We start from the raw sequence: 27,816 nt of genomic DNA, 5'->3' as shown, positions 1-27,816 counted from the left end.
TAAAGTACTGTGAGGCTATGCACCCTGAAGTATGACTAGCACTGCTTACAGTGGACACGTGGACTGTCACCAGGGCTTATGGAATAATGCAAGTCTTTACAAAGATTCTCCTTTTGTGTTATCAACGGGTGGCCTCATGTCACACTAAAGGAAGAATTCAAGGCATTCCCTGCAAGTGAAAATTGACCAGACACAGATGAGAAGGGGCGGAGAGGGAAGAGGACCTGCTCAAATTTCATCAGTCCAATGATTTAATTTGGGCTTGCTGAAAACACTGCAGGGTCCTGAAGTCTGCCAAAGGGTTCAGCTGTGGGATGTGATGCCGCAGCAACAATAACCACCTATCTTGCACTGGTCAGGATGGCTTCTATTTGAGATTAGGAAAGCCACAGCATTTTGTCTCATCACGCGTGTACAGTTGGCTACGCTTGCTGAATCAGGGCCAGGGTCCTTTTCTGATATAAATCTCAGAAATATTCTCATCTGAACTCCTCCCAAATAATAACGTGAACACAGAAAGGCAACAGAAAGCTAGTCCAGCAAGAAACAGGCTCTCAGGTGGTCTGTGGAGCCCACCTTTGTCATGGATTTACTACACAGTTGTTAAGCATCTCTGCTTTCCCATTTGTGAAATAAAAACTGAGAGAGACCTGCCTGAGACTAAACACCGTTAAATGCACTACGCAAAACTGGGATGCTATCGTAACAGCAGATAGAACTTTTCGCTCTACACGGAGGCTACTGCAAAAGGGCAAAGTCATGACATTCATGCATACACTCTGCTTCCCTATTTCCACTGGGCCTGCTACAGAAATCTGTGGAACTCTAAAGCTTGCGTAACTAAAGAAATGAGAATATTGTCTTTTCAGCCTTTTCTCTTTCTTTGCATCACTTCCTCAGCCAGAACAGCATTTATGCCAGATTTTTATTTAAAACTTCCCAAATGGGACAGCTATTACAGCCGTTATATTTTGGACACACACATTTTCCAGTGGATTGTTTGTTTTCAACAGTGAATGGAACCATAAGTTCCTCTTAACCAGTGCATGAGCTTGTAAGAGATTTTGTACAGCACCCAGATCACTACGACTTGGTCAACACATGGCCCTTATCACCTTCAGGTGATGTTATCCAGCGTCCAAGGGAGCGGGTGAGGGGGGGAGACACAGATATGGACTGTCGGGAAATGAGGAACACAAGTCCCTTCTGCCATCTTTCAGATGGGCCAAGCACTATTTTTCAAGTTGCCATTCTTCAAGGTAGACTTTGCAATTTTAAAGACCTTCCCCGGTTACGGGGGCAGGGGGAGATGCATTCATACCCTCGCTTCATTAAAAAGTGGCACCTGTTCCCAGCAGGTTTAAAAAACCCTAACCTGCTACTATAGTCTCTGCAAAAAGGAAATCTGTATTTCTGGCCCAGGAGGTGAGAGCTCTCTCCCTACCCATCTTCAGTCTCTTATCCTGAAATATAGACAAAGATTATTCTGTGGGACATGGGGCTAGCCTAGTGTTCCTCCCCAGGATCTTGGTCAAAGAAGGACAGGAAGCAGTCATAACCCATTCCCTGTCCAAGGAGGCACAATGGGCTAGGACAGGAAGTAGTCATAATGCACTCACTGCTCAGGGAGGCATGATGGGACAGAAGGACAGGAAGCTGTCATGCCCCCCCCCCCTATTTCAGCTGTTGGGAAGAGGGTTGACCTATAGTGATGTTAACCCCACATCCAGACACAGCCAGAATGTGAACATTAACAAACAGGCCATTAGGTTTTAAACAGACTTCCACCAGCTTGCTCCAAAAGCTCACAACTTTCTTTTTTATTACTAAAGAACAGAAAGAGATACATCAGAAACAAAGGAGACAAAAACTAAGAAGTTTGATCACAGGCAGACAACAGGTGCAGAAATTCTCCATGCACAATCTTCATCTGTAACCACTCACACGCTTCAAAACGAACTCCGGCCAGACAGCCTCACAAAAAAGAAGTTCGAAAACAAAAAGGCAGAAAGGAAACCCATCACAACAGAGCTAACATGGTTGCAAAAAGCAGCCACCTGAAGCCGTGAGGCTCCCTGCGAGTTATTTACATGTGATCAGATTTTGCTCCTCGGTCAGTCGTGGAGTCAAAAGGATTTGAGAAGAGTCCCGACAAGGAATTCAACCAGTTAGGAGGCCAGTGGCGGGCAATCAGGCACCAGCCCTAAGGCATGGTTTGTGCGTGTTTGAACCACATTTTAAGGGGGGGGAGGAGAGAGATCAGGTTTTAGGAATGGGGGACTTCTGAGTCTCATCTTTTATTTGAAACAGGAAAGAGATATGGGGGGGGGGACACCTTCAAATCTGCCATGAACTGGGAAGGTTGTCATTTTAAACGCTGCGAAGAAGGAAGAGACAATGAACTGGGATTTTTAAAAAAAGAAACGTGCATCTATTTTCCGTACATCGCCTCAAGGTTGTTCTCTAACCTTCATTGTTTACACAGCCTTCATAGCCTTCCTTGCACCTGGGTCAGAAGTTTTGAGAACATGGGAACACAGCGGATTGTCTTCCCAGGGTAGTATTAGGTACCGCAATGTGCATACTGCAATGTGCTCCCGCTGTATTTAGGATTCCACATCCAGTTCAGAGCTTCTTTGGCTTCAAGTTCAGGTGCCCACCATTTCCTTCCACTCTGAGACACAACTTCCGAGACAACCCAAATGAATGGGGGGGGGGATGGGGGGGAGGTGTTGGAGGGATGGGCCATGTCTCCTCCCTGCAGCATGTTAGAACACGTCCTAAAAACCACCATGCTGTCAGAGCTGTCCCCCTAACACACACCAAACATCATGGGAACTGTGGTGAAATCATGTAGGACTCCACTCAAACAAGCTTATTATATATTTTTTCAAAGGACTTATTTCACAAACCAAACCCCAAAATGTACAAGAGGTGGGCAACAGAAGACAGTAGTCGTTGAGGTAAAAGGGAGTGTTGATGCCTTGGCAGGTAATAGAAATTTTAGAAGCAAATGTTTTGGAACAGAAAGATGTGGTTGGTTTTGTCTAGGTGTGCATGCACTCGTTTGCATGGTGGCACCGGGGAGAAAGTGCCTAGCAACAGCTAGCAGAACTAAATTTTGGAATTTTTGAAACACACCAAGGATGAACCACAAAGTCCACAGAAAAACTTGAAAACAGAAGGGAATTGCGTCCATCCCCTTCTGAGATTTAACTTCAGCAGGCTTACTCGGTAAATTCTTCTCATGACCATACGTCTTTAGGAATTCCCATAGCCTCTATGACTATGAAACCTCATGGTTTGCTATATCCAGTGTACAAAATACGGTCCTTTGAAGCGGAGGGCTTGAAGCCCAGTTTGGTCACACCAATGAGGAACAAGCTTTAACCCTCCAAAAATAAATAAATAAAAATATAAATCACAGCTTTCTTTAAAAAAAAAAGTCACCAAGAACTTATGCTAATGCACTGTCAGCTGGAGGAAGGGGGGTGGGGTGCAGATTTCAGCACACCGGTTGAGTGGTACCTCTTGGATATCACAATCACTTCTGGACCACGAGGGATTTCCCATTGGGTTCCATCTCACCCTCTGGTTATGACCAGAAACAGACACTCTCGATCTTGCCTTTGCAGCCAACACACTATATTTAACAGATTTCCCATTAAGGCCAGAAGATCTATCTTACAGAGGGTTTTTTTTTTTTTTTTTGCAGGGGGAGATTCGGGAACAACTGCTCCCCCAACTTCTTTCCCATTCTCCCAACTGGGATTGGACTAAGGTGCTTTCATCAACTGGCTTTCAACACACAAAAAGGTCAAAGAGGCGCTTTCCTTTGGGGCAGCACGTCTTCAACCTGGCTTGTTCAGTAGGTCATTTTGTCCACAGGGCTGGAGGAGGCAAAGGGAAGAAGAGGTCAAGGCTTTGCAACACCAAGGATAACTTTTCAGATGTCCATGTGCATTTCTTTTCTTCTTCTTTTGCTTCTGCCTTTCTGGCTCCCAACACCTTGGCAATAGACTGCTTTGACGAGTTTCTGGTTTTATAACAGCTGGAGGACGAGGCAGAGAGAAATCTGTTGTTCAAAAGTTTTACGGCAACAGCAATGAGAAAAAAGCTCCAGGAGGCCCACGAGGGCCCCACTTTTCCATTCTGATGAAGGCAGCCATGTTCTACAGCCTGACTTGGTTCAGACAACAGGACCAGCAATTCTCAGCAGGCGTGAAATCCTGTGATGCGCTCCACTGTTTTTCCGGGCTTAAGATTCTTGCACAAGACTGCCCTTTCTCCTTTGAGAGGGCGGGAAACCAGAGCACCCCGGCCACCTCACTGCCCCGATCCTGTCTCTCCCTACCGAGACAGCAGTTCAACACCACCCAAACCAGCACTGGGTTCAAACTTTCCCTTCCAAACGCAGCGCTCCATTCAAACAGAACGACCAGACCAGAAAATGCAGTTTTGAAGTCTGAGTCTGTGGGCCCCCGTCCCGTCCCATCCCTCCCCACCCATAACCCTCAAAATACCAACAAGTTAACAAAAAAATGTAAAATTGGCTCACTATTCCCATGCCGGGTGAGAAAAGGGGAGGGGGGAAGAGAGAAGCACCAAAAAAATAGAAATTTAGCAAGAAAAATATTGTGACATTCTCCGTCCTTGCAAGAGCTTCTGTAATCCAGTTTCATCGGATTCCAACATCCTTATGGAACCCAATGGAGGGATGGGATGGGAAGGGTATCGAGGCTCCCGCTCTTCTGCGCACAGCTGTTTTTGAGGCCCGGCTTCACTCACCGTCTCTGGAGGCCCAGAGACAGCCTGAAAGCAAAACGTCAGGACTGCTTTGCAGCGCAGCTTCCATTACGGCAGGACGTCGGTGACCGAATTCCTAGTTCTGGGGAGCAAACACACACAAAACAAGAGGAGTTTAGGCCACTGAATACAAAAAAAGTCTTTTTCATGGGGGGTTTTGCAAAACAAAGGCAACGGAAGTAAAGCTTATGCATTTCTACAAAGTGAAATGACAAACCCGGCCCTGAAAGCAGAATCCAGGGCTTGAAAGCTCAGCGAGCCTCCATCTTCTTGGTTTGTGTTGTATCCATATTTTAAAAACAGGCCTCCCACAAGATCATCCTCATCCAGCAGTGGAAACAATTCACAATAGTGCAATAGCAGCAGGGCTTTTTTTGTAGCAGGAACTCCTTTGCATATCAGGCCACACACACCTGATGTAGCCAATCCTCCTGGAGCTTACAGTAGGCCCTGTAAGAAGAGCCCTGTAAGCTCTTGAAGGATTGGCTACATCAAGGGTGTGTGGCCTAATATGCAAAGGAGTTCCTGCTACAAAAAAGCCCTGAATAGCAGCATTACTAAAAATATTTTAAAGAAGAGTAGTTTTTAATACCCTGTTTTTCTCTACCTTAAGGATTTTCAAAATGGCTTACACCTTCTTTCCCTCTATCTCTCCACAACAGGCACCTTGTGAAGTAGGTGGGGCTGAGAGAGCTCAGAGAGAGCTGTGACTGGCCCAAGGTCACCCAGCTGGCTTATAGGAAGAAGGGGAATCCAACCTGGCTCTCCAGATTAGAGTCTGCCACTCTTAACCACTATGCCACGCTGGCTCTATTTAGACATTTATACCCTCCTTTTCTCTACCCTGAGCTGCAAAGCAGCTTACAATCACCTTTCCCTTCCTCTCTCCACAACAAGCACCTTGTGAGGTAGGTGGGGCTGAGAGAGTTCAGAGAGAACGGTGACTGGCCCAAGGACACCCAGCAGGTCTCATGTGGAAGAGGAATGGGGAATCAAACCCAGTTCTCCAGATTAGAGTCCACTGCTCTTAACCACTACACCATTCTGGCTCTTTTAAAAACAGCAACTGCTGGGAAATTGATCCCTGGAACTATTTTCTGATGCTCAAACACACCTCAACCTTCAAGCACAACAAAAGAGTAACACAACTCTGCATCCCACACAATAACAGTTCACACAAAAGCAAAAATAAGTGAATGCAACACAACAGCTCCTAAAAGGGGGGAAAAACCAGGGCCCATGACAAGAAGAAAAAAACAGAACAGCAAATTGATAGTAATGCCCTCTGGAACTCCCTTTATAACAGTGTGGACAAACAATGGTAACTGTGCTACATTTGATGAGCGAGGAACCACTCACAACTTTGAACTGAATTTTTAAAATCCAAGAGAGTTACCTGACCATAACATTGCTCTTTTCTTTTCAACCCAAATATGTCTGGCTGTCCTTGATCAGAGCCAGGGCCTTTTTGGTCCTGGCCCCAACCTGGTGGAACTCTCTGCCGAATACCATCAAGGCCTTGCGGGACTGTCTGTAAGGCACAGATGTTCCGCCAGGCTCTTGGCTGAGGACAGCAATGGTTTCCACTCTGGCTGGCACCCTTTCTCTCTCTGTCTCCAGGCTGCTCTGTTCCTCCCCCACCCCCACCTACGAGGTGGCCACAGTCTGACTTTAAGATTTATTCAATCAGTCAAAACCTTTATTGGCATAGAATAAAAAGAACACGCATCATAACGACCACAAATCTTAAACAAAGAGAGTCATCCCGCTAGAACTTTAACCTTGTATTCTCTAACCCTCATAGCAATAGAGGGAAACCTTGCTACTGCAAAAGTAATACTGGGTGAAGGTCTGATAGAACAAATTAAGATTTATTGTACTGGTACTGTTTTGCATTTTATTTAATGATTTTGATGCTTTTATGAAATGATGTAATAAATTTATTTATTTAAATGTATGCACTGGAAATAAATTTATTACATAAATTTAATGTAATAAATACAGTATTTTTTGCACCATAAGACTCACTTTCCCCCCCAAAAAAAGTGGAGGGAAAAGTGTGTGCGTCTTAAGGAGCGAATACTGCAAAAAATTCACACAAATGCCTCTAAATTCACACAAACGGCTCTAAAAACTAGGTGCGTCTTATGTTCAGGTGCGTCTTGTGGAGCGAAAAATACGGTAATAAAACTCAAGCTCAAGACAGACACGCTTAAGAGAACTGGTTAAGAACATGGTTCTTAACTCGAAACATGTTCTGGACATGGAGTGCAGATTCTGTGTTCCAGTGCATACATTTAAATCCACATTACTCTGGAGTCCAGCGGTTCAGCCCGCTCCCACCATACCCTTGTGCAGATATCTTCTAGAGCAGCAGTGGCCAAGCTTGCTTAACGTAAGAGCTACACAGACTAAATGTCAGATGTTTAAGACCAGGCAGGTAGGCGAGAAGGCAAATAGACGGGGGAGGGAGAGGTGGCAAGAAAGCGACTTTAACTTCAAACACATTCTCCAAGCTGCTGGCTGACTTTGTTTGAAGAAGTGATTTAAAGAGAGAAATGCCTTCTCCAAGCCAGCTGACTGGGCGGTGAGGGCTTTGAGAGCCACACGATACACGTGAAAGAGTCAAATGTGGCTCTCCTTGGGAGAGTCAGTTTGGTGTAGTGGTTAAGTGTGCGGACTCGTATCTGGGAGAACCGGGTTTGATTCCCCACTCCTCCACTTGCACCTGCTGGAATGGCCTTGGGTCAGCCATAGCTCTGGCAGAGGTTGTCCTTGAAAGGGCAGCTGCTGTGAGAGCCCTCTCCAGCCCCACCCACCTCACAGTGTGCCTGTTGTGGGGGAGGAAGGTAAAGGAGATTGTGAGCCGCTCTGAGACTCTTCGGAGTGGAGGGCGGGATATAAATCCAATATCTTCATCTACCTCACAGGGTGCCTGTTGTGGGGGAGGAAGGTAAAGGAGATTGTGAGCCGCTCTGAGGCTCTTTGGAGTGGAGGGCGGGATATAAATCCAATATCTTCATCTACCTCACAGGGTGCCTGTTGTGGGGGAGGAAGGTAAAGGAGATTGTGAGCCGCTCTGAGGCTCTTTGGAGTGGAGGGCGGGATATAAATCCAATATCTTCATCTACCTCACAGGGTGCCTGTTGTGGGGGAGGAAGGTAAAGGAGATTGTGAGCCGCTCTGAGACTCTTCGGAGTGGAGGGTGGGATATAAATCCAATATCTTCATCTACCTCACAGGGTGCCTGTTGTGGGGGAGGAAGGTAAAGGAGATTGTGAGCCGCTCTGAGGCTCTTTGGAGTGGAGGGCGGGATATAAATCCAATATCTTCATCTACCTCACAGGGTGTCCTGTTGTGGGGGAGGAAGGTAAAGGAGATTGTGAGCTGCTCTGAGGCTCTTTGGAGTGGAGGGCGGGATATAAATCCAATATCTTCATCTACTTCACAGGGTGTCTGTTGTGGGGGAGGAAGGTAGAGGAGATTGTGAGCCGCTCTGAGACTCTGAGATTTGGAGTGGAGGGCAGGATATAAATCCAATATTATCTTCTTCTTCTAAGCTACAGTTTGGCCACCTCTGCTCTAGAGGTCAGGGGTGTGTGTGTGTACAAGGACCACCAGAGCACACAAGCACCTTTAAAAAATAACAGATGTATTAGATTAGCTTAGGTTGATATGATTATTTTATATAATTCTGTATAATTTTTTTTCTAACCATTTTATAATAATGTTACTTGGGATTTACCTAAATAGAAATTATTTTTAAAAAGCTTTCAGAAGATATCCCATACATCTTCCATCTTGGGGGGGGGCATCAGACAACAGGAACAATGGTAATTACCATTGGTGCCAGCAGCAAGGTGGATGGGGCCCCTCGCTACGTCAAAGACTCCAGTTCTTGCTTCTGTTTGGAAACGAGCTGCGCCTCCTTCAGCGAAAGATACACCTCTTCTTGGGGATCGTAGTAGTAGAACTTGCGGATGTAAGAGATCAGAGGCCTGGATGGATGGAAAAGGCCAAGAGGATTTGTTAAGGCATGACCAGGCTAACAATGGAAGTTATTTCCCAGAGACTAGTAGCCAGATCCTAGGTCAATCATGGTGCACCCATGCCGCTTCCTTCCTCTGCCTACACCAGAGCAGTTTTTCAGAGAATCCACACAATGGTGTCCTCCAATTATCCAGTTGCTGCTTTCTCTCCTGCTTTGCCTTGATCTTTCAAGCAATAATTGCCCAAGCAAGTGAGCATCCAACCTGAGTGGCAAGGCGGGCATTTTCTGACCCCCCACCCTGTTCAATCCTGCATCATTTTACTATCTTCCCCTTTCTTGTCATGTCACCAGAAAGCTTTTTGCTGGCTTAGAAAAAAATTGCCAAAGCATAATGCTATAGCAATTATATGTATATTTGCTATAGCGCTATAGCATTATGCTGTGGCAATGTAACTAGCACCAACTTTAAAAAAAAACTGGCAAAAGCCCTCCAGAATGTGCGAAGGAAAACCTAAGCATATGTTAACAGGCCTTGTGTCTGGCAGGACATCTGACATAAGGTACAGTGACTCTCACAATGTCCTATGCATGAAGATCCATTGGGCCGCCTGTGACATTCTTCTGCTAAACCACTCCATGGGTGCTTTTACACGATGACTTGTTTGCAACTGAATTCTGCCATTCTTACACAGTAAAAAAATCCAGTTGCAAAGCATGTTATTTAGTGTGTGTGAAAGCACCCTGTGTCAGAGCAAAGATGACTGGCTCTATGTATCCTTCCCGCAGTGGTACACTCTAACACAGATTGTCACTGGAACAAAGGAAGAGTCCAGTGGCACCTTTAAGGCTACAAAGTTTTTTCCAGGGACAGTTCCTCAGAACTGGTTCAACTTCCATTTTAATGTATCTGAGGAAGTGTCCCTGAATAAAACTTTGTAGCCTTAAAGGTGCCACGTAGGTGAACAGCAAATTAGAGTACAACTTAATGAAGGTGTTTTGACATATGCAAAGGCCCAACACAGGGTATGAGCTTTCGTGTGCACACACACTTCATCAGATACAATGAAATGAAAACCGCATACGTCAAAACATCTTTTTATTTTATTTTATTCGATTTATATCCCGCCCTACCCCACCGAGGTGGGCTCAGGGCGGCTTACAGTACAAAAAGCTAACAAGGATCAGTTTAAAAATACGTTAATAATTATACAATAAAATACATAAAAATACATAAAACTCCCATCAATATGCACTATGCTACCTTTTCCTTTTCCTTCATTAAGTTGCATGCTAATTTGCTGTTCAACTATGTAAAGGCATTTGTCTACATATAGGAACTGTTCACTTCCATTTTACTATATCTGAGGAAATGTGCATGCACACCAAAGCTCACATCTTGAATAAAACTTTGTGGTCTTAAAGGTACCACTGGACTCTAACTTTGCTCTACTGCTTCAGACCAATATAGCTGCCCACCTAGACTGTCATTGATAAAGATGCATCTGAAGAAGCAAGTGGTGACTCACGAACGCTCACACCCTGCCTCAAATTTTGTTAGTATATGAGGTGCTACTGGATTCTTGCTTTTTTCTTCTGCTACAGATACTCACTGCTCCTCACAGAAGCAATGTTCATCCCTTCACCCAGGAGAAAACAAAGAGGTGCGAAAGTCAGGCCCTGAATTCAGCAGGAGCTCACAGGAGTGCAGCTCCTGAACCTTTCTGAGGGTTCCCCCTCCTCCTTCCCACCTACCTACCTTGTCCATTGAATAGTAGGTGCAGCTGCATAACAATCCCTGGATGAGCTCTACCACCTATTTTTCTACAAAATGACCCCTGGCAACAGTTAAGAGGAGCGGGTCGAACCTGCTACCAACGACTCCAAATTGGGGAAGGAGAGAACAATTTCGTCCCCTCTCAGTTTGGTAATGGCTGGCTTTGCTAGAATGCTGGGAACTGGCTGTACATAATTAGCAGGGAGCCTTGGAATGGAGATAGAAGAAAGCAACAGTGCCCCCTGCTGATAAGCAATGAACAAAAATGAGGCCTACTTTGGGAGCGGAAGTTCTGGAATGTGGTCGATACGGACCAGCTGCCTTATCCGGAAACGACAGAGGTGCTGCAGCGATTTCACATTGCTGAACCTAGAGACTGGATAGAGGAGCTGGACGGGAGTTGGAGGGAGACCTGTCGATTTTTAAAAAAGAAAGTGAATGTGGAGGAAACCGAGACAGCAGCTATTCAGAGATCCTCTTCTCAAGATTAAGGTGAGTGCTAGAAACAGGTGAGAGTGAGTGTGGGGGTTAGAATGCCAAACTAGGAACTCGGAGACCCATGTCTGAATCACTAGAACAACAACAAAAAAATGTTAAGCCACATCTATTGCAAGGTGCAGAGACGTTTTGGAAGTCACTGCTTCTCCGTGTGGATGGACTGTAGATGACTAAATTTATGGAAATAATATGCTAGTATATGGGGCTGGATCAAACCAGCTTTTCTGCAGGCAATCAAAGGAAGAGGCTCCCCTACTCCTTTGAGGCCCCCCCCCCTCAAAAGGCTATGTTGGGGATTATGGGACCAGCATGGACAAAAGGCACATGGGTCAGAAGCACGTAATATGGAAGGGAATTGGGTGAGACCAAACAACAACGTCTTCTGACATTCAGTTAACACTTTTCCATTTGCTTGTTTACTGGAGACATTTACGTTCCACCTTTCCCCCAAGTTTCAAGATGCCTTAAAATATGTCCCATAAAAGAACAACCAAGTGCTAGAACGCTTGCACGCACCTGGAACCCGGGAGCGCAAGAAGTAGAGAAACTTCCCGTTCTTAGAGTGCATGATGGCCCGTTTGATGAACTCCACCACAGACTGGCAGCGGTCTTCAAACTTGGGGTGGCACCAAAGACTGAAGGTTCCTGTCCACAACAAACAAACCAAGCAGAGAGGATTTGGGGGGGTGGGAAGAATCGTGATTTTAGTACATACCCATGTAGAAAAGGCCTACAAAATCATGACAGTCAGCACAAAGCCATGCTTGGGAGTCCCACCTCCATCATGGAAGATATTGAAGACGATACTGGATTTATAAGGTAAAGGTAGTCCCCTGTGCAAGCAAGCACCAGTCATTTCTGACTCTGGGGTGACGTTGTTTTCACAACATTTTCACGGCAAACTTTTTACGGGGTGGTTTGCCATTGCCTTCCCCAGTCGTCTACACTTTCTGGGTACTCATTTTACCGACCTCGGAAGGATGGAAGGTTGAGTCAACCTCGAGCCGGCTACCTGAACCCAGCTTCCGCAGGGATTGAACTCAGGTCGTGAGCACAGCGGAGGACTGCAGTACTGCAGCTTTACCACCCTGCACCACGGGGCACTGGATTTATATCCCGCCCTATACTCTGAATCTCAGAGTGGCCACAATCTCCTTTACCTTCCTCCCTGAGAAAAGACACCCTGTAAGGCAGGTGGGGCTGAGAGAGCTCTCACAGAAGGTGCCCTTTCAAGGACAACTCCTACGAGACCTATGGCTGACCCAAGGCCATTCCAGCAGCTGCAAGTGGAGGAGTGGGGAATCAAACCCGGTTCTCCCAGACAGGAGTCTGCGCACTTAACCACTACACCAAACTGGCTTACCAGGGTGGCCTTTGGGCAATTCACTTTCTCAGCTACCCAGGAGGATGTCCATACCCTTTCTCCAGTTCATCAGGCTCACCTCTGTAGTGCTCCATCCTGGTGTGATGGGTGATACCCTGCGATCGAAAGCTGAGGCTCAGAATGTACCGAGGATCAGAGCTGTCGCGAACCAGGAAGGACCCATCGGGTTTCCCTTTGAGCTTCATTTCGGCGTCCTCCCAGTTCATGGGTCCCCAGTACCACCCACACTGTTTTTAAAAAACAAGAGGAATTTTATTCAAAAGAGAAACGAAAGCCAGACAGCGTTTGCATAAAGTGCACAGTTAGCCAGTGGAACTCACTGCCACAGTATAGTGTCAATTGCTAGAATGAGCAGCAGCACCATTTTCAGGAACACCGTTTTCTCCCCTAATTCACTAATCTAGAGCAGCGGTTCACAACCTTTTGGGCACCAGGGACCGGTTTTGTGGAAGACAATTTTTCCATGGACCGGGAGGGGGTCGCCTCCGAGGGTTTTGCCACCCCATGCTGCCCCCTCCCCGCACCCTGGTCCCTGCCCCCCATGGGGGGGTGTCTTTAAATGGGGGGGGGGGGAGACAGGCTGCTTCTGCCGCCTCCGCACTAGGTGGCGAGGCAGCAGAAACAGCCGATCTGCCTCCCCCTCCCATTTAAAGACCCCCCCATGGATCTTTAAATGAGGGGTAGGCAAAGGCCGTTGCAGTGCTGCCCCTTCCACCCACCTGGAACCTGGGTGGACAAAAGAGGCAGTGTGGCCTTGCTCTGAGCTGCCTCTCCTGTGAGGGAAGGCAGCTTTGGAGCGAGGCCACACAGCCTCTTTCATTCGCCTGGATTCTGGACAGGTGAAAGGGGTGGCGGGGCTGCTCTGCCTCAGACTTGGAGCTAAGCTGTACTGCCTCCTTCTTCCGCCTGGGTCCCAGGTGGGCTAAAAAGGGGTGGTGTGGCACCTCTGCCTCACTCTGAGGCTGCCTCCCCTAAGCTCACCGAATGATGGAGACAAAACACAAGCGGCCAAGTTAATATTTTTAAAACAAATTCCATACTCACAGGGAATTATGCCGTAGTGGCCAACAAGCTTCCCTGGATTTGGGGTGATAGGCAAGAAGCCCCTTGTGTTGGTCTACTAATGCTTCCATCGCTAGGCCAGTTCAATAGCAGGTGGCAAAGCTGTCGCTGAAACCCTTTACACTTGTGCATGCCTTTTTATTTGGAACTTCTAAAGAGATATTCTAACTTCTAAAGAGATATTTTCAGAGATATTTTCTCTGGCTAACCAAGATTCATGGCAATTTATTCAACATCCTTTTCATCACCACCTTCTACTTGCAAACAAACATCATGGGTTATACCAAGGGTGGCCAAACTGTGGCTTGGGAGCCACATGTGGCTCTTTCACACGTATTGTGTGGCTCTCCACCCCGTCAGCCAGCTTGGGCGACATTTCTCTCTTTAAATCACTTCTCCAAATCAAGCAAGCCAGAGGCTTGGAGAATGCATTTAAAGTTAGACTTGCTTTGTTTTCCATCCTCCCTCCCCCCATCTATTTGCCTTCCTGCCTTCATTCCTTCCTTGCAGCTCTCAAATCTCTAAACTTCATGTCTTGCGACTCTCAAACATTTGATGTTTATTCTCTGTGGCTCCTACATTAAGCAAGTTTGGCCACTCCTGGTTTATTCCATTCTGCAAAAGAAGAAATCTAGCACAGTAACTTTTTAAAAAGCAACAGGGACAGACATTGTCTCCACTAACCATCAGATGCCGCACAAGCCCCTGTCCTCTATTCTCACTACTTGCATATACTTTCTTCTCCCCACATGAGGATTACAGCAGAGTGCCTTCACCGAATCTTTTTTTAAAAAGAGGTCCTTACTTTTTCCAGCTCTCGTAAGCTAGCTGCAAAACTACTCGAGTCAGGCCGGTAGAGTGGGCACTGAAGGTGCTGTGCGGGTTGGCAGTGCACGGCTTCGGGCGCTCGGATCGGGATGATCCGGGGAAACGCATCTGCAAGAGGGAGAAGGAAGGCTGTTAAGAGACACACAGTCCTGCAGGGAAGCAACCGTGAAAAAAGAAATAACCAGTGTTTAGAGCTCACTTTTTGTGTTCCAAAATAAACTAGAAGGTAGATTCAGGGAGGTAGCCGTGTTGGTCTGATGCAGCAGAACAAAGTTTGAATCCAGTGGCACCTCTAAGACCAACCAAGGTTTATTCAAGGTATAAACTTGAATAAATCTTTAATCTCGACAATGTTGGCGATAGCTCGTATGACGATTGCTAAAAAATTGGAAACCCCCACATACTCCCACGATTGAAATGTGGTATGATAAGTAATGGGACCAGTATGTAATGGGTAAGACAATGGATAACCCTTTCTTCGATAATTATACTGATTTTTTTTTTTTAAATGATACTGATTTGGCTATAGATTATGATTTGCTTTGGGTCCCGGTTTTGGAATTCTTTGGGAATTTTTCCTTTTTGCCAAATAGAATAAATTGTAGGCTTTTTCTTACTACCTAGCATATTGTGTATTGTTTTTGTAAAGTGTTTGTTATATGCATCCAATTATCTAAGTTGAATTCTTGTATGTTGAATTTGTATTTCTGTTATTTGTTTTCCCTATGTTCCCTGTGTTCCCCTTGCATTGGATTGGATTCAATAAAGTAAAATAACAGTTAAAAATAATAAACTTTAGTGTGCGCACACGTCTCTTCAGATACAATAAAACAGAAATTACCGGTCTATACATATAGTGGGTGAGCAGTAAATTAGCATACAGCCTAGTGAAGATGTTTAACAGATTCAAGGACCAAACAGGAATAACAAGCTTCGTTTATATGGTTACCATTTGTTTGGGTTTAATTCCAAGGGAAAACACAGTGAAGGAAGTAAACATGTCAAAATTGGAGACTGATGGGTGGATGTATCCTTAACTGTGGAACGCTGAGACCCTGCCATTATACTCTGCACATGGGTGGAGGGGAAAGAGAATCCCCAGGAATGCTGAAAAATGTGATTTTGTAAATTAGCCACAAGAAGCCTAGGCACGATGACCTCCAATGTGGTATAGCGGTTAGAGGGTCAGATTAAAATCTGGGAGACCCAGGTTGGAATCCCCTCTCTGCCGTGACCTTGGTCCAGTCACACTCTCTCAGGCTAACCTACCTCACAGGGCTGTTCCGAAGATAAAATGGAGGACAGTCAAACAATGCAAACTGCTTAGAGAGAATGTTGGGACACAAATGAAGTAAATAAATGAGAAGATCCCAGAAGGAATGTAATATGGAGAGCAGCTGAGAGTTAATTACGCTCACAGCAATTAACACAAGCGCAAGGCATTAAAACCAAATTGCCAAAGAAAATAGAAAGTCCACAGGAATCACGAGTTGGGAAATGACAGGTTCTAAATGCTGCTGGCAAGTTCATGAGGACTTTGGGTGGATTTCTCTGGGCAGGACATTCAATGAGCTGGGTTTCACTCCAAAACACCTCTCCCTGTGGCTGTACAGATCTTAGCTCAATAACCTGGGGAAGAACAGGAGAGGCATGTAGTAAAGCCACATCACCAACTCTCAAAAGGATAGCATGGGTATTGAGCTTTTACTAGGAAGAAGGAACAGAACCAAGGAGGTAGAGGAGCAGAAACAGAGGTGGGGGAAAAGGAAAACTGAACCCAAAAGGTTAAATTCTTGGGACAGTCCTAGAAGCAGAAAAGGCAAAGTGAATCAGAGGAGATGGTTCTGTTTGCCTAGTGGCAGGAGGAGCAATGCATGCTCTGGTCTAACACTTCCACTGAACTTTTGTTTCTCTGCATGAGCAGAGTTTGGTTAAACTGGGGCAGTTTCAAAGAAAAAGCAATGGATGAAAAATAAGGAGATGACAAGGATGAAGGAGAGGACAAAACCCATTTGATTAAAATAAGTCCAATACATCCTCTACCAGACCAAAGAGCAACACCACAAACCAGCCACCTCTGGAAGAGAAGACGACGACTGCAGATTTATACCCCGCCCTTCTCTTTGAATCAGAGACTCAGAATGGCTTACAATCTCCTATATCTTCTCCTCCCACAACAATGGGGACACCCTGTGAGACGTGTGGGGCTGAGAGGGGCTGCCCTTTCAAGGACAACTCCTAAGCTATGGTTAACCCAAGGCTATTCCAGCAGCTGTAAGTGGAGGAGGGGGGAATCAAACCCAGTTCTCCCACATAAGAATCCGCACACTTAACCACTACACCAAACTGGCTTGGTTTTTAGGCTGACGTATCAGGAAGCTTCATGAGGCCAAGAGTTTCACAGGTTAGAAGCCACAACCCTGGATGGATTCGGGCTCCATGCATATGCCTTTCTGCCATATGGAGCAGAGGTCTATCAGTGGCTATTAGACACAGCTCTCTGTCTGGGGCAGTGATGCTCTGTATTCTTGGTGCTTGGCGGGGGGGCAACAGTGGGAGGGCTTCTAGTGTCTTGGCCCCACTGATGGACCTCCTAATGGTGCTTGGGTTTTTTGGCCACTGTGTGACACAAGAGTGTTGGACTGGATGGGCCACTGGCCTGATCCAACATGGCTTCTCTTACATTCTTATGCCTTTTACACCAGTTTGTGGCCTCAAAGACAAAGCTGAGAGGGTGGGAAAGACTGCCCTGCCCCTGGATGTGCTTGTGACCTACAGTGCAGATGACGCATTTTGCTGATTGCCTGAACTGCTCTCCACCCCCAAACGAGCCCAATTCATGGCACTCAAAAGCAACCTTTCCTACAACAGGAACTCCGGTTTAAAAACAAATCAGCGTGCCCACGTCTGGGTGGTATGCATCATCCCCATCTGTTGCAATTTCCAAGCCAATCCAACCCAATTACTGTTCCTTTGATCATCATCACGAACAGGCGCACATCATCGGGTCAAACAAACCAGGCAGGTGGCTCTTTAAATATACTGCATATAGCCGCTGCCAGATAATTGGCCCCCTATATGGGAACTTGGTTTTCTACATCTCTTAATAACCAAGAAATTTTCTCATCCAGAGAATCAAAGCCATCTCCGAGTAATGGGAGAATTAAGTTTGATCTTAAATCTGAAAATATAGGACAATCTAATACTATACTGTCAACAAAGTCTATTCGATCTGAACGACAGGCACATAATTTATCAGAAAATGGCATACCTTGGTAGCTTCCTATTAATCAGTTTCAATTTAAAATCCCCTTCCCTGGGGAGGGACGGTAGCTCAGTGGTAGAGCATCTGCTTGGTAAGCAGAAGGTCCCAGGTTCAATCCCTGGCATCTCCAAAAAAGGGTCCAGGCAAATAGGTGTGAAAAACCTCAGCTTGAGACCCTGGAGAGCCGCTGCCAGTGAGTAGACAATACAATACAATACTTTGATGGACCCAGGGTCTGATTCAGCTTCATATATGTTCACACCACACACAGTTTTTTGTTTCCACATCAGTAGTTGCAGTTCCATAAGCACTTCTCATAAAGTCTAGAGCAGGGGGTTTCAAGCTCATTTGTTATGAGGGTTGGATCTTGTTGGGCCGGGCCACGTGTACTTTTTTAAGATCAGGTAGCAGAGATATAAACTTTATAAAGGACACAAACAAACACAATTAAATTTTTTTTTTTAAACTTAAAACATGCTTAAAACATTAGCACTCAGTCTTAAAAGCACTTTCTTTGTATTTCTCTCATGAGATCCAGGGAACTGGGCAAAGGAAGCTGTGGCTCTTTCCTTCCTTCTCCAGGGGTCAGGAGGTGAAGGAGCCTCAGCCAGTAAAAGGGCTTGGCTCAGTAGCTCTGCTGTGTGACTGAGAGAGCCTGGCAAAGCAAACTATCCCTCCTCTCCTTCCTCCCCAAGGGAGGAGTCTCAGCTAATGGAGAAAATAGAGGTTCAGCTCTGTAGCTCCTGTGTGATTGACCAAGCCTTGCAAAGCAAGCTGTTATGCAGAAGGAAGCTAGAGGGGGAGAACGAAGCAGATGACAGCCAGTTGCTTGGGGGCCTAAGAACAGCCCTCCGGGCTGCATGTTTGACACCCCTGGTCTAGAGGAAATCACCAACTTCAATGGGAGAAGGACAGATGTGAATCATGAAGAAGAGCAAGAGATTTCTGTGCATGTCCCACTGGGACTTCCAAAGGATTATATGCACTCCAGAAAAAAAATCACACTACACAAGAAGCCAAGCGTGATCACAAAATGCACAGGGAAGTAGTATAAACAAAAACTACTGTGGAATTTTTCTCTTTTTAAAATAGGGTTGCCAGGTCCCCTCATCAATCTGGTGAGGAGATTGGGGAGGTGTTACAGGGGTGGGCATGATGTCACCTGGAACTGCCGTCATCATGTTGAGGATATCACATGGGGGGATGCTATGATTTTTGCCAATCTCTATGGTAAACCATAGAGTTCTGCCCCACAAAAGCAGAGTGTCCCTGACATGTAAACCATAGAGTTCTGCCCCACAAAAGCAGAGTGTCCCTGACATGTAAACCATAGAGTTCTACCCCACAAAAGCAGAGTGTCCCTGACATGTCACTTCCAGGTGACGTTATGTTGGGGACTTCACATAGTGACATCCCTATTTAGGGATGGGGTTTCACCCACCAGCCAGCTGGTTTGTGATGGGAAGAAGCCCCCCAAACCAGGGGGTCTCCTGCCAGAACCTGGCGACTGGCAACCCTATTTTCAATCAGTTATTGTTCATGTGCATCCCCTTGAGCCCCAAAAATCCAAGACTTAAATAAAAGGCCAATTATGGGGCAAATACACAGCAGAGGACCACAGCTCAACTGACCGGGAGCGTGTGGTGGAGGTGGTGGCGGAAGAGGAAAAGACTGGAGGGACGATGACCCCATCGGACCCACCAAAACAGGCGAAGGTAGTGTCCCACTGATATCGTCTAGAAGAAAACAAAAAGAGAGAGAGAGGTTCAGAAAGAGGGGAAGTCTCCAGAGCAAGAAGCAAGCTGGCATTAGATCTCTCTGTCTTTGGACTCCTATAGCTGCCTTCAGAGTCAGAACACGAGTTCCTCTAGTTCAGTCCTCTTCAACCTATCCAGACCCAACAGTTATCCCAGGTGACAGCATGAGACCCAATGAACTTTGACCTAGGAACAGGAAGCCATTGGATATTGTTGTCCTGTAGCAGGAAGAGGTGGGGCCCCCAAACCTGCTTGGTTTACAGGAAATTTTTCCACAGCTGAATGACCTTGCCTGGTTGTTTCACTCCTCTTTTCTGCATTTGTGCTACATTAGGAAGTGTTACACCCTTGCTTTCTATGCATGGGCAGTAGCACCAGATCCTTCCAAAAAGGACCATCTCAACAAAAGCAATTCTACAGTTCATGGCTCAGCAAGGGGATGTATAACCCCCTAAGGGGATTATACAAGGGGATGTATAACCCCCTAAGGTTAGGGTTCCCATTCCCCAGGTGGAGGATCCCCTGATTTTGGGGGCTTCTGCCTGCCACTGGCCAGTTGGCCAGTGAGAGAAGCCCCACCCCCAAACAGTGACATTGCTGTGTAACGTCCCTGACACAATGACACCACATGGAAATGACATCATCACACTGGGGATGTTGCACAGCAAAGCTCTAGTCTGAGGGCAATTTTACCATAGAGTTTTGTCCTCAAACCAGGGTGTTGCCATGTGACATCCCTGATGTGATGACGTCACTTCCGTGTGATGTCATTGTGTTGCTGTTTGGGAGCAGACCCCACCCTACTCCCAGAAGGCTCCCACCCACACCCCACTAACACGTGGTGTGTACCCGACAACCTTGCCTGAGGTTCCTGCCATTATGCACTCAGAGTAGGTTTGCCGGCCTCCAAGTGGGGCCTGGAGATATTCCAGAATTACAACCGATCTCCAGATGACAGATATCAGCCCCCCTGAGAAAATGGCTACTCTGGAGGGCAAACTATGGCAAAATACCCTGAATTCTCTCCTCACTTCCAAACTCCGCCTTCCACAAGCATCGCCTCTCTTAATGTCCAGGTATTTCCTAACCTTGAGCAGGCAACCCAACTGAAGGTCACTGATCTAGTTCCACATGGTCTACTCTGATAGGCAGCAGTTCCAACACCTGCCACCTAAGCTTGTTTCCAAGTGTGTACAGATTGAGTCAGGACACAAGCTGTCATTGGCAGAGGGGGGGAGGGGGGTTAAAAATGAAAATGTCTGAGTCTTGTGGCTAGCCTATCACCACAAAGGAAAGTCAGCAAACCAAAGCAGGATGGCAAGGAGTGAAAAGAAAGAGGCTTCAGAGCCCTGCACAACAACCTACTCATGAGGAGCAGAAGCAGAGTGTCAACACAAACATGCCTTTTACAGCTTGTGCAAGACTGCAGAACAGGGGTGGCTGAACTGTGGCTCGGGACTGCCACATGTGACTCTTTCACACATATTGTGTGGCTCTCAAAGCCCCTAAAATCCCATCAGCCAGCTCAGAGAAGACATTTCTTTCTTTAAATCACTTCACCAAGCTGGTGGTTTGGAGAATGAATTTAAATTTAAAGTTGCTTTCTTTCCATCTCTCCCTACCCCATCTATTTGCCTTCCTTCCTTCCCTCCCTTAAACATCTGACGTTCATGTCTTGTGACTCTCAAACATCTGACATTTATTCTATGTGGCTCTTACATTAAGCAAGTTTGGCCAGCCCTGCTGTAAAACTCTACTTCTTGGATCAGAGTTATGAATTGCAAGGTGGTAGATGGTAGTAGGAGGGGGAAAGAGGGGGCAGAGCCCTCAGCACAAAAGACATATGAGGTTTCTGCTTCCCAGGGGGTTGTCGGAACAGAACTATACAAGGACTGTTGAACCAAAAAAAGGGCACTCTCTGAAGTAAAGCGATCACCATAAAGCAGCAGACCAAGAAAAGAGATTGCCATTTTTTCCCCCTGGGAAACAACTCCAGAAAGAAATATATTGGAAGACAAAGCAAGTAGGAAGTACCCAAAAGGCTGAGGCTTCGCCGTGGAGGTGGCGGCGGCGTGGGTGGGTGTGGGGACGTTAGACCATGCTGAGAGATGTCCACATCCACCAGTGACACCGTCTCACCTAGAAAAGTGCAGAAAGACAAAGGCCTCAGAACAGACATCGATCTAGAGCACTGCAACGATCTCACCGTGCCAGAACTTCATCTCTCACAATTACAAATTCTAGCGCCTTGACCTGGATAGCTCAGGCAAGCTCAATCTTGTCAGATCTCAGAAGCTAAGCAGGGTCACTCCATGTCACTATTTGGATAGGAGACCACCAAGAAATACCAGGGCTGCTACACAGAAGCAGACAATGGCAAACCACCTCTGAATGTTTCTTGCCCTGAAAACCTCACCAGGGGTTATCAGAAATCAGGTGCAACTTGACAGTACTTTCCTCCACCACCTGTCCTAGGATCGCGCAATGTCTTTTTCTGTTCAGTGGGCCATTTCCCCTGCCACAGAATGGCTACACATCGCAGAGGACAAGTCTCATGCACCATCTCATGCCATGGTGTAATGGTTAAGTGTGCTGACTCTTATCTGGAAGAACTGGGTTTGATTGCCCACTCCTCCATTTGCAGCTGCTGGAGTGGCCTTCGGTCAGCCATAGCTCTTGCAGCGATGCCGAAAGGGCAGCTTCTGAGAGCTCTCTCAGCTCCACCTACTTCACAGGGTGTCTGTTGTGGTGGGGAGGGAAGGTAAAGGAGATTGGAAACTGCTCTGAAATTCAGAATGTAGGGCGGAGTATAAATCCAATATCATCTTTTTCATCTTCTTTATTATTTATAGTACAATTTTGCCTCAGCTTGTTGTTCACTCTGTTCTCCCATTCTGTAATCCTAGTCCCATTGGGCTGTTCATCACTCAATTGATGATGACTGATTACACTATTTTTCACTATCAAGTGGCAGTAAGTTCCATGAACCCCACCCACTTTTCAGTGCAAGAGAAGTTCAGAGTTGGTTTGCCATTTCCTGTCTCTGTGAAGCGACCCTGGATTTTCTTGGTGGTCTTCCATCCAAATACTTGCCGGGGCCAATTCTGCTTAGCTTCTCAGTTCTGACCGGACTGGGCTAGCCTGGCCTATCAGGTTAAGAATATGCCCCAGACACATTGGAACAGTGTTGTTGAGAATCAGAACAGCAATGAAATGTCCCAAACCAGCCACAGATCAACGGAGAAGCAAAGATTCCTGTTCCTATCCCAGATAGGGACAAACTCGCAGGTCACTAGGTAACTTAGATTAAGAACATCAGAATATAAGAAGAGCCCTGCTAGATCAGATCAGTGGTCCAGCATCCCGTCTCACATGGTGGCCAGCCAGTTCCTCTGGGCAGCCAACAACAAGGTACAGAAGCCAAGGCCTTCCCCTGCTGTTGCCTCCTGGCTCTGGGATTCAGAGGTTTGGTGCCTGTAAATGTGGAGGTTTCCCTCATTCTCCATGGCTAGCGGCCATTGATAGACTTATCCTCTACAAATAAATCTCATCCCCCTTTTAAAGCTTTTTTTATTCCCGTGGCTATATCCTCTGGCAGTGAATTCCATAAGAACATAAGAGAAGCCATGTTGGATCAGGCCAACGGCCCATCCAGTCCAACACTCTGTGTCACACAGTGGCAAAATTTTTTATATATACACACACACTGTGGCTAATAGCCACTGATGGACCTCTGCTCCATATTTTATCTAAACCCCTCTTGAAGGTGGCTATACTTGTGGCCGCCACCACCTCCTGTGGCAGTGAATTCCACATGTTAATCACCCTTTGGGTGAAGAAGTACTTCCTTTTATCCGTTTTAACCTGTCTGCTCAGCAATTTCATTGAATGCCCACGAGTTCTTGTATTGTGAGAAAGGGAGAAAAGTACTTCTTCCTCTACTTTCTCCATCCCATGCATTATCTTGTAAACCTCTATCATGTCACCCCGCAGTCGACGTTTCTCCAAGCTAAAGAGCCCCAAGCGTTTCAACCTTTCTTCATAGGGAAAGCGCTCCAGCCCTTTAATCATCCTAGTTGCCCTTTTCCACATTTGAATCCCTCTCTGTATAAAGAAATATTTTCTTTTGTCCGTCCTGAACCTACTGCCCACCAGTTTCATTGGGTGCCCTAGAGGTCTAGCACTTTGCGAGAGGGAGGGGGAAAAAATCTTTTTGTTAACTCTCTCCGTAGTTTTACCACTAGAGTTAGTAACTGCAAGTTCAGAGGGAGGAGAGTCCACAGCCAGGCACTCCTTGATCACGCCTGGATTCCCTGCGCAAACAAAAAAGTCCCTTTCTCTCCAGCTTTTAATTTTTTAAAAAACCGGAATCCTCCACATTTTAAAATGTCACAACAATGCAAAAGTGGGGCTCTTGTATATTAACAGGGAGGATGGTTGCTTTGGTTGAGAAGAGTATCAGGGGTGGCGCATTGCCAGCATCCAATTGCTAGCTATATCAATTATCCAAGAGGGTCAGCATTCATTCATCCCAACACCCTCCTATGTCCGAAGCAATTTACAGTTAAACAAAACTGAAAGTACCAATGCAGCAAATCCAGCTTCCGACAATGTACAAAAAGCTATACAGAAATCTCCTAACAGAAATGCACACTATACTAAAATACACATGTGCCCACATCCCATTAGCTGTCTGAATGGATGAAAGAGTGAAAAAATTAGGTAGAATCCTTTCCCCACCCTCATCATAATACAGAGAGTTTTATTTGACCAAGAAGTTAGGTTGCTGGCAAGGAAATAAAGGGATCGAAATGGGGGCTCTAAGTTTCCAAATACTTGCTCCAGACAGTATGATAGGCAGAGAGATTATATCCTACAGGGCGAGAGAGGATCCATAGCAAAAGGCAGCATAGCGGAGTAAAAAATAAAACCAGAATCTATTGCTCTCTTATCATGGAACGTAGCTGCTGCTATCTCAAACCCCCACCCCCCACCCCTTTAGCTGTATATTCATTGGAAACTTGGCTATGGAATTAACTGGAGGGTATAACCCGATTTAGATTCCCTGTGTATTGGCAAAACACAGCCAATACACAGTCACATCGAGGGTGAAACAGAGGGCAGCAGCCTGCAATCTTCAGTCCTTTTGAAAGAGAGACTGGTTCCAATAAAAGTGCAACCATGAACAGAGTTCTTCCTTTCTAAATTGACTGGCTTAAGATTGCAACCCTGCTCAGGAAAGTATGGTTAGAAAAGCTCCTATAACACAATGTGCTGGATTCCTAACAACCCATTAACACCTTATTCTAACTCCACCTTCTAACACACAAGCAGGGCTTAACTGCTCTAAGGACATCACCCCAGAACTTGCTTTCAATATAGAAGGCTGGGTCCTGGGATATGAATAAGTAGAGAGTACCTCTGAGAACGTGCAGAGAGCCTTTCCCCTCCACATCAAACTAGCCGCAGCCTGTCTCTAGTCGCTTTGATTAAGCAGCAAAGATTGACTCCACAAATATAATTGCGAGCATCCAGAAATGCAGAATTACTTCCCTGAACGCAGGAAATAGATTTTGTTTATTGGTGGGTGACCAGAGAGGATGCTCTTGCATTGCTTCAGGCAGGATACATTTCCTCTGGCATGTGGAGGAGACTTTGGGGAGGGAATAACATCAGCCTCTTGCTTAGATATGTAAAAATTTTGAAGCCGTGGGATGGAGGATGGAACAGAAGTTTGCAGTTTTTTCCCCAATGTTATTTTTTTTATGAAACCTAGATTTCTAGTGCTTTAAGAATGCACAATGCATCATTCATAGCTTAGTTAGAGTATACAATTGCACCACTTGCAAAGCAGAGAGTTCTTACATCACATTCTGTGTGAGTAAAATTGGTCAGATACTGAAGCTGAAGCTCAAATACTTTGGCCACCAAATGAGAAAGGAGCACTCACTGGAGAAGACCCTGATGCTGGGAAAGAAAGAAGGGGACAGCAAAAGATGAGAAGCTTAGACAGTGTTATCAATGCAACAAACATGACTTTGAGTGAACTTAGGAGGACGGTGGAAGATAGAAGGACTTGGTGTCCATGGGGTTGCGAAGAGTGAGACTCGACTGTGCGACTGAACAACAACAAAATCGGTCTTCAAAAATATTTCACTCACTGAACTCCACCCCCAAATTTCATAGGCTCCACCCCCCCAAAATTCTAAATATTTCCCAGGGGTGAACCTACATACAAACATAGACAGCTTCAAGAGAGGACTGGATAAGCATATGGAGCAGAGGTCCATCAGTGGCTATTAGGCACAGCCTATTGTTGAAACTCTGTCTGGGGCAGTGATGTTCTGTATTCTTGGTGCCTGGGGGGGGCACAGTGGGAGGGCTTCTAGCTCCACTGGTGGACCTCCTGATGGCACTTGGGTTTTTTGGCCACTGTGTGACACAGAGTGTTGGACCAGATGGCCTACTGGCCTGATCCAACATGGCTTCTCTTATGTTCTTACAAGACCTTTTCCAGGTTTCGACCCCCAGTCCTTCACATCTCTGTTGCTTCACTGCCTGCAAGCCAAGTTCCACTGGTAAAGGACATCCATGTCAAGATGGAGGAAGACCTGGTTCCTCCTCCATTCCTCCAACCTGTGCAGAAAATTCCAGGTGGGTAAAAGACGGATACAGGAGTGATCTCGAGTAATGGCTGGCTACCACAGACTGCCAAAAGGCAGATGGGTATAGCTTCCAGAAAGGATTTTTAAAAAAACAGAAATTGAAACCAAGACTAACAAAGGGATGCACCTCAATGGTAGGTCCAAAGATCCCAGATTCAGTCTTCAGCATTTCCCATTAAAGGCTTTCAGCTCTCTGCTTTACAAGTCTTAGAGAACAGCTATCTGAGTCTACCAAAGTGGTCTTACTCACTAGAAGAACAGCTTTATAAGTTCATCAAGCACACAAAGTCTGAAAAGCACTGAAGCTCCTTGACTAAAGAAATGTACAAACCTACAGGTATTAATCTGCATAATCAGTGATGTTTGGAATATTTGTTTTAATTAACCCACATTCACCGCCCCCCCCCCCAAAAATGATTAAACCAGTAGAGGCCTCCATGGAGCCAACATCCCCATGCTAGCATAGTTCTTAACCTTCAGGTGGGCAGCCATGTTGGTCTGAAGCAACAGAACAAAGTCAGAGTCCCGTGCCACCTGTATGACTGACACACATGAAAGCTTATACCCAAAATGAAACTCTGTTAAGTCTTAAAGGTACCACTGGGCTCAAATGTTGTTCTATTGTACTTCACACTAAACGGCCGCTTACTTCCCCACCCCCCATTTAAATATGAGAAGGATTTAAAAGTTTATATTCTCATCCCACATACATACGCCTCTGTATGAGAGAGAAGCAATTCCACGCACACTCTCACATATATTTTCATATAATGCATTGCAATATAGACAGTATAATTCTAAGCACAGTTAACTCTGTAATTCTGCTTAGCGCTTGCGAAAGGTGTAATGCCACTTGGTTCTGTGCTAAGACGGTGCCAAAATATTCCTATACATTCTGTGAAAAAAACCCCCATGATGCTCCAAAACAGTCCAAAGTTAGTTATGGATGCTTCTAGTCGTTCAGACACATGGGCTTTTATGAATATTCAAGAACCACCATGGGTATTCTACAAGGGTCCGACACACCAATACTTTTACTTCTTTTTATTCTTACTAGCAACAATTATTAACTACATTTATAGCCAGCCTCTCTCACAGTGGATAGGTTTTGCTCACTTTCAGGACCAAGCGGGTGCATGTATGGGTAAAATTTTCCCTTACCTCCAGCATTGCAGACAAAAAGTCTCCAGCAGTTACCAGTCTAAATAAGATTTCCCCCCTGTAAGCCTGCTCACCCACTAATACAAGCTATTTGTTGCATGATAAACCGGTTGAAATAAAATGTAATAACTGAACAACCTCACACACGCAAGGATTCATAAAACCATAAGAGCTTTGGGTGGGGGGAGAGAAGAGACTGACACTTACCCGTGAAGAGGGGTCCAAACACAACCGGAGAAAAGGCACTTTGCGTTCGCATCAATCTCGGTTTTCTGCAAAAAAATAAAGACAGAGAGGGGAACCTGTAAGTAAGAGAATGCAATGAGCTTCCTCACTTCTGGAAGACCACTGTCATGAACATGCCCAGATTCTCCATCAACCTCAGGTTTGGATTTAAGTGGAGCAGCGGCAACAGGTAAGAAGTTACCTGCATGGATGAGTGCATGTTCACAGCTGAAACCACACTGCCTGCCATCTTAAGTGGCACAGTCCATTCTATTTCCCCTCAGCCTCAACTGGGAGAGCCAGTTTGGTGTAGTGGTTAAGTATGCGGACTCTTATCTGGGAGAACCGGGTTTGATTCCCCACTCCTCCACTTGCACCTGCTGGCATGGCCTTGGGTCAG

General features: G+C 45.9%; 1 protein-coding gene across 1 annotated transcript in view; it reads right to left on the bottom strand.

Moving 5' to 3' along the window:
- Positions 1-1,801: 1,801 nt before the first annotated feature.
- Positions 1,802-27,816, bottom strand: part of SOCS7 (suppressor of cytokine signaling 7) — a 36,454-nt gene continuing 10,439 nt past the window's right edge. Inside the window, exons 3-11 of the mRNA XM_060256181.1 lie at positions 27,399-27,463; positions 21,400-21,504; positions 19,240-19,344; positions 14,321-14,451; positions 12,512-12,680; positions 11,586-11,714; positions 10,848-10,983; positions 8,648-8,804; positions 1,802-4,888 (exon numbers count right to left, since the gene is read on the bottom strand). Of these exons, the coding sequence (XP_060112164.1) occupies positions 8,684-8,804; positions 10,848-10,983; positions 11,586-11,714; positions 12,512-12,680; positions 14,321-14,451; positions 19,240-19,344; positions 21,400-21,504; positions 27,399-27,463 (961 nt within the window). The 3' untranslated portion in view covers positions 1,802-4,888; positions 8,648-8,683. The remainder of the gene's footprint in view (positions 4,889-8,647; positions 8,805-10,847; positions 10,984-11,585; positions 11,715-12,511; positions 12,681-14,320; positions 14,452-19,239; positions 19,345-21,399; positions 21,505-27,398; positions 27,464-27,816) is intronic.

The sequence above is a fragment of the Heteronotia binoei genome, chromosome 15, assembly GCF_032191835.1.
Source record: "Heteronotia binoei isolate CCM8104 ecotype False Entrance Well chromosome 15, APGP_CSIRO_Hbin_v1, whole genome shotgun sequence".
Lineage (NCBI taxonomy): Eukaryota > Metazoa > Chordata > Lepidosauria > Squamata > Gekkonidae > Heteronotia > Heteronotia binoei.
Note: the sequence above shows the minus strand (reverse complement) of the source record. Positions and strands in the feature narration are given on the sequence as shown.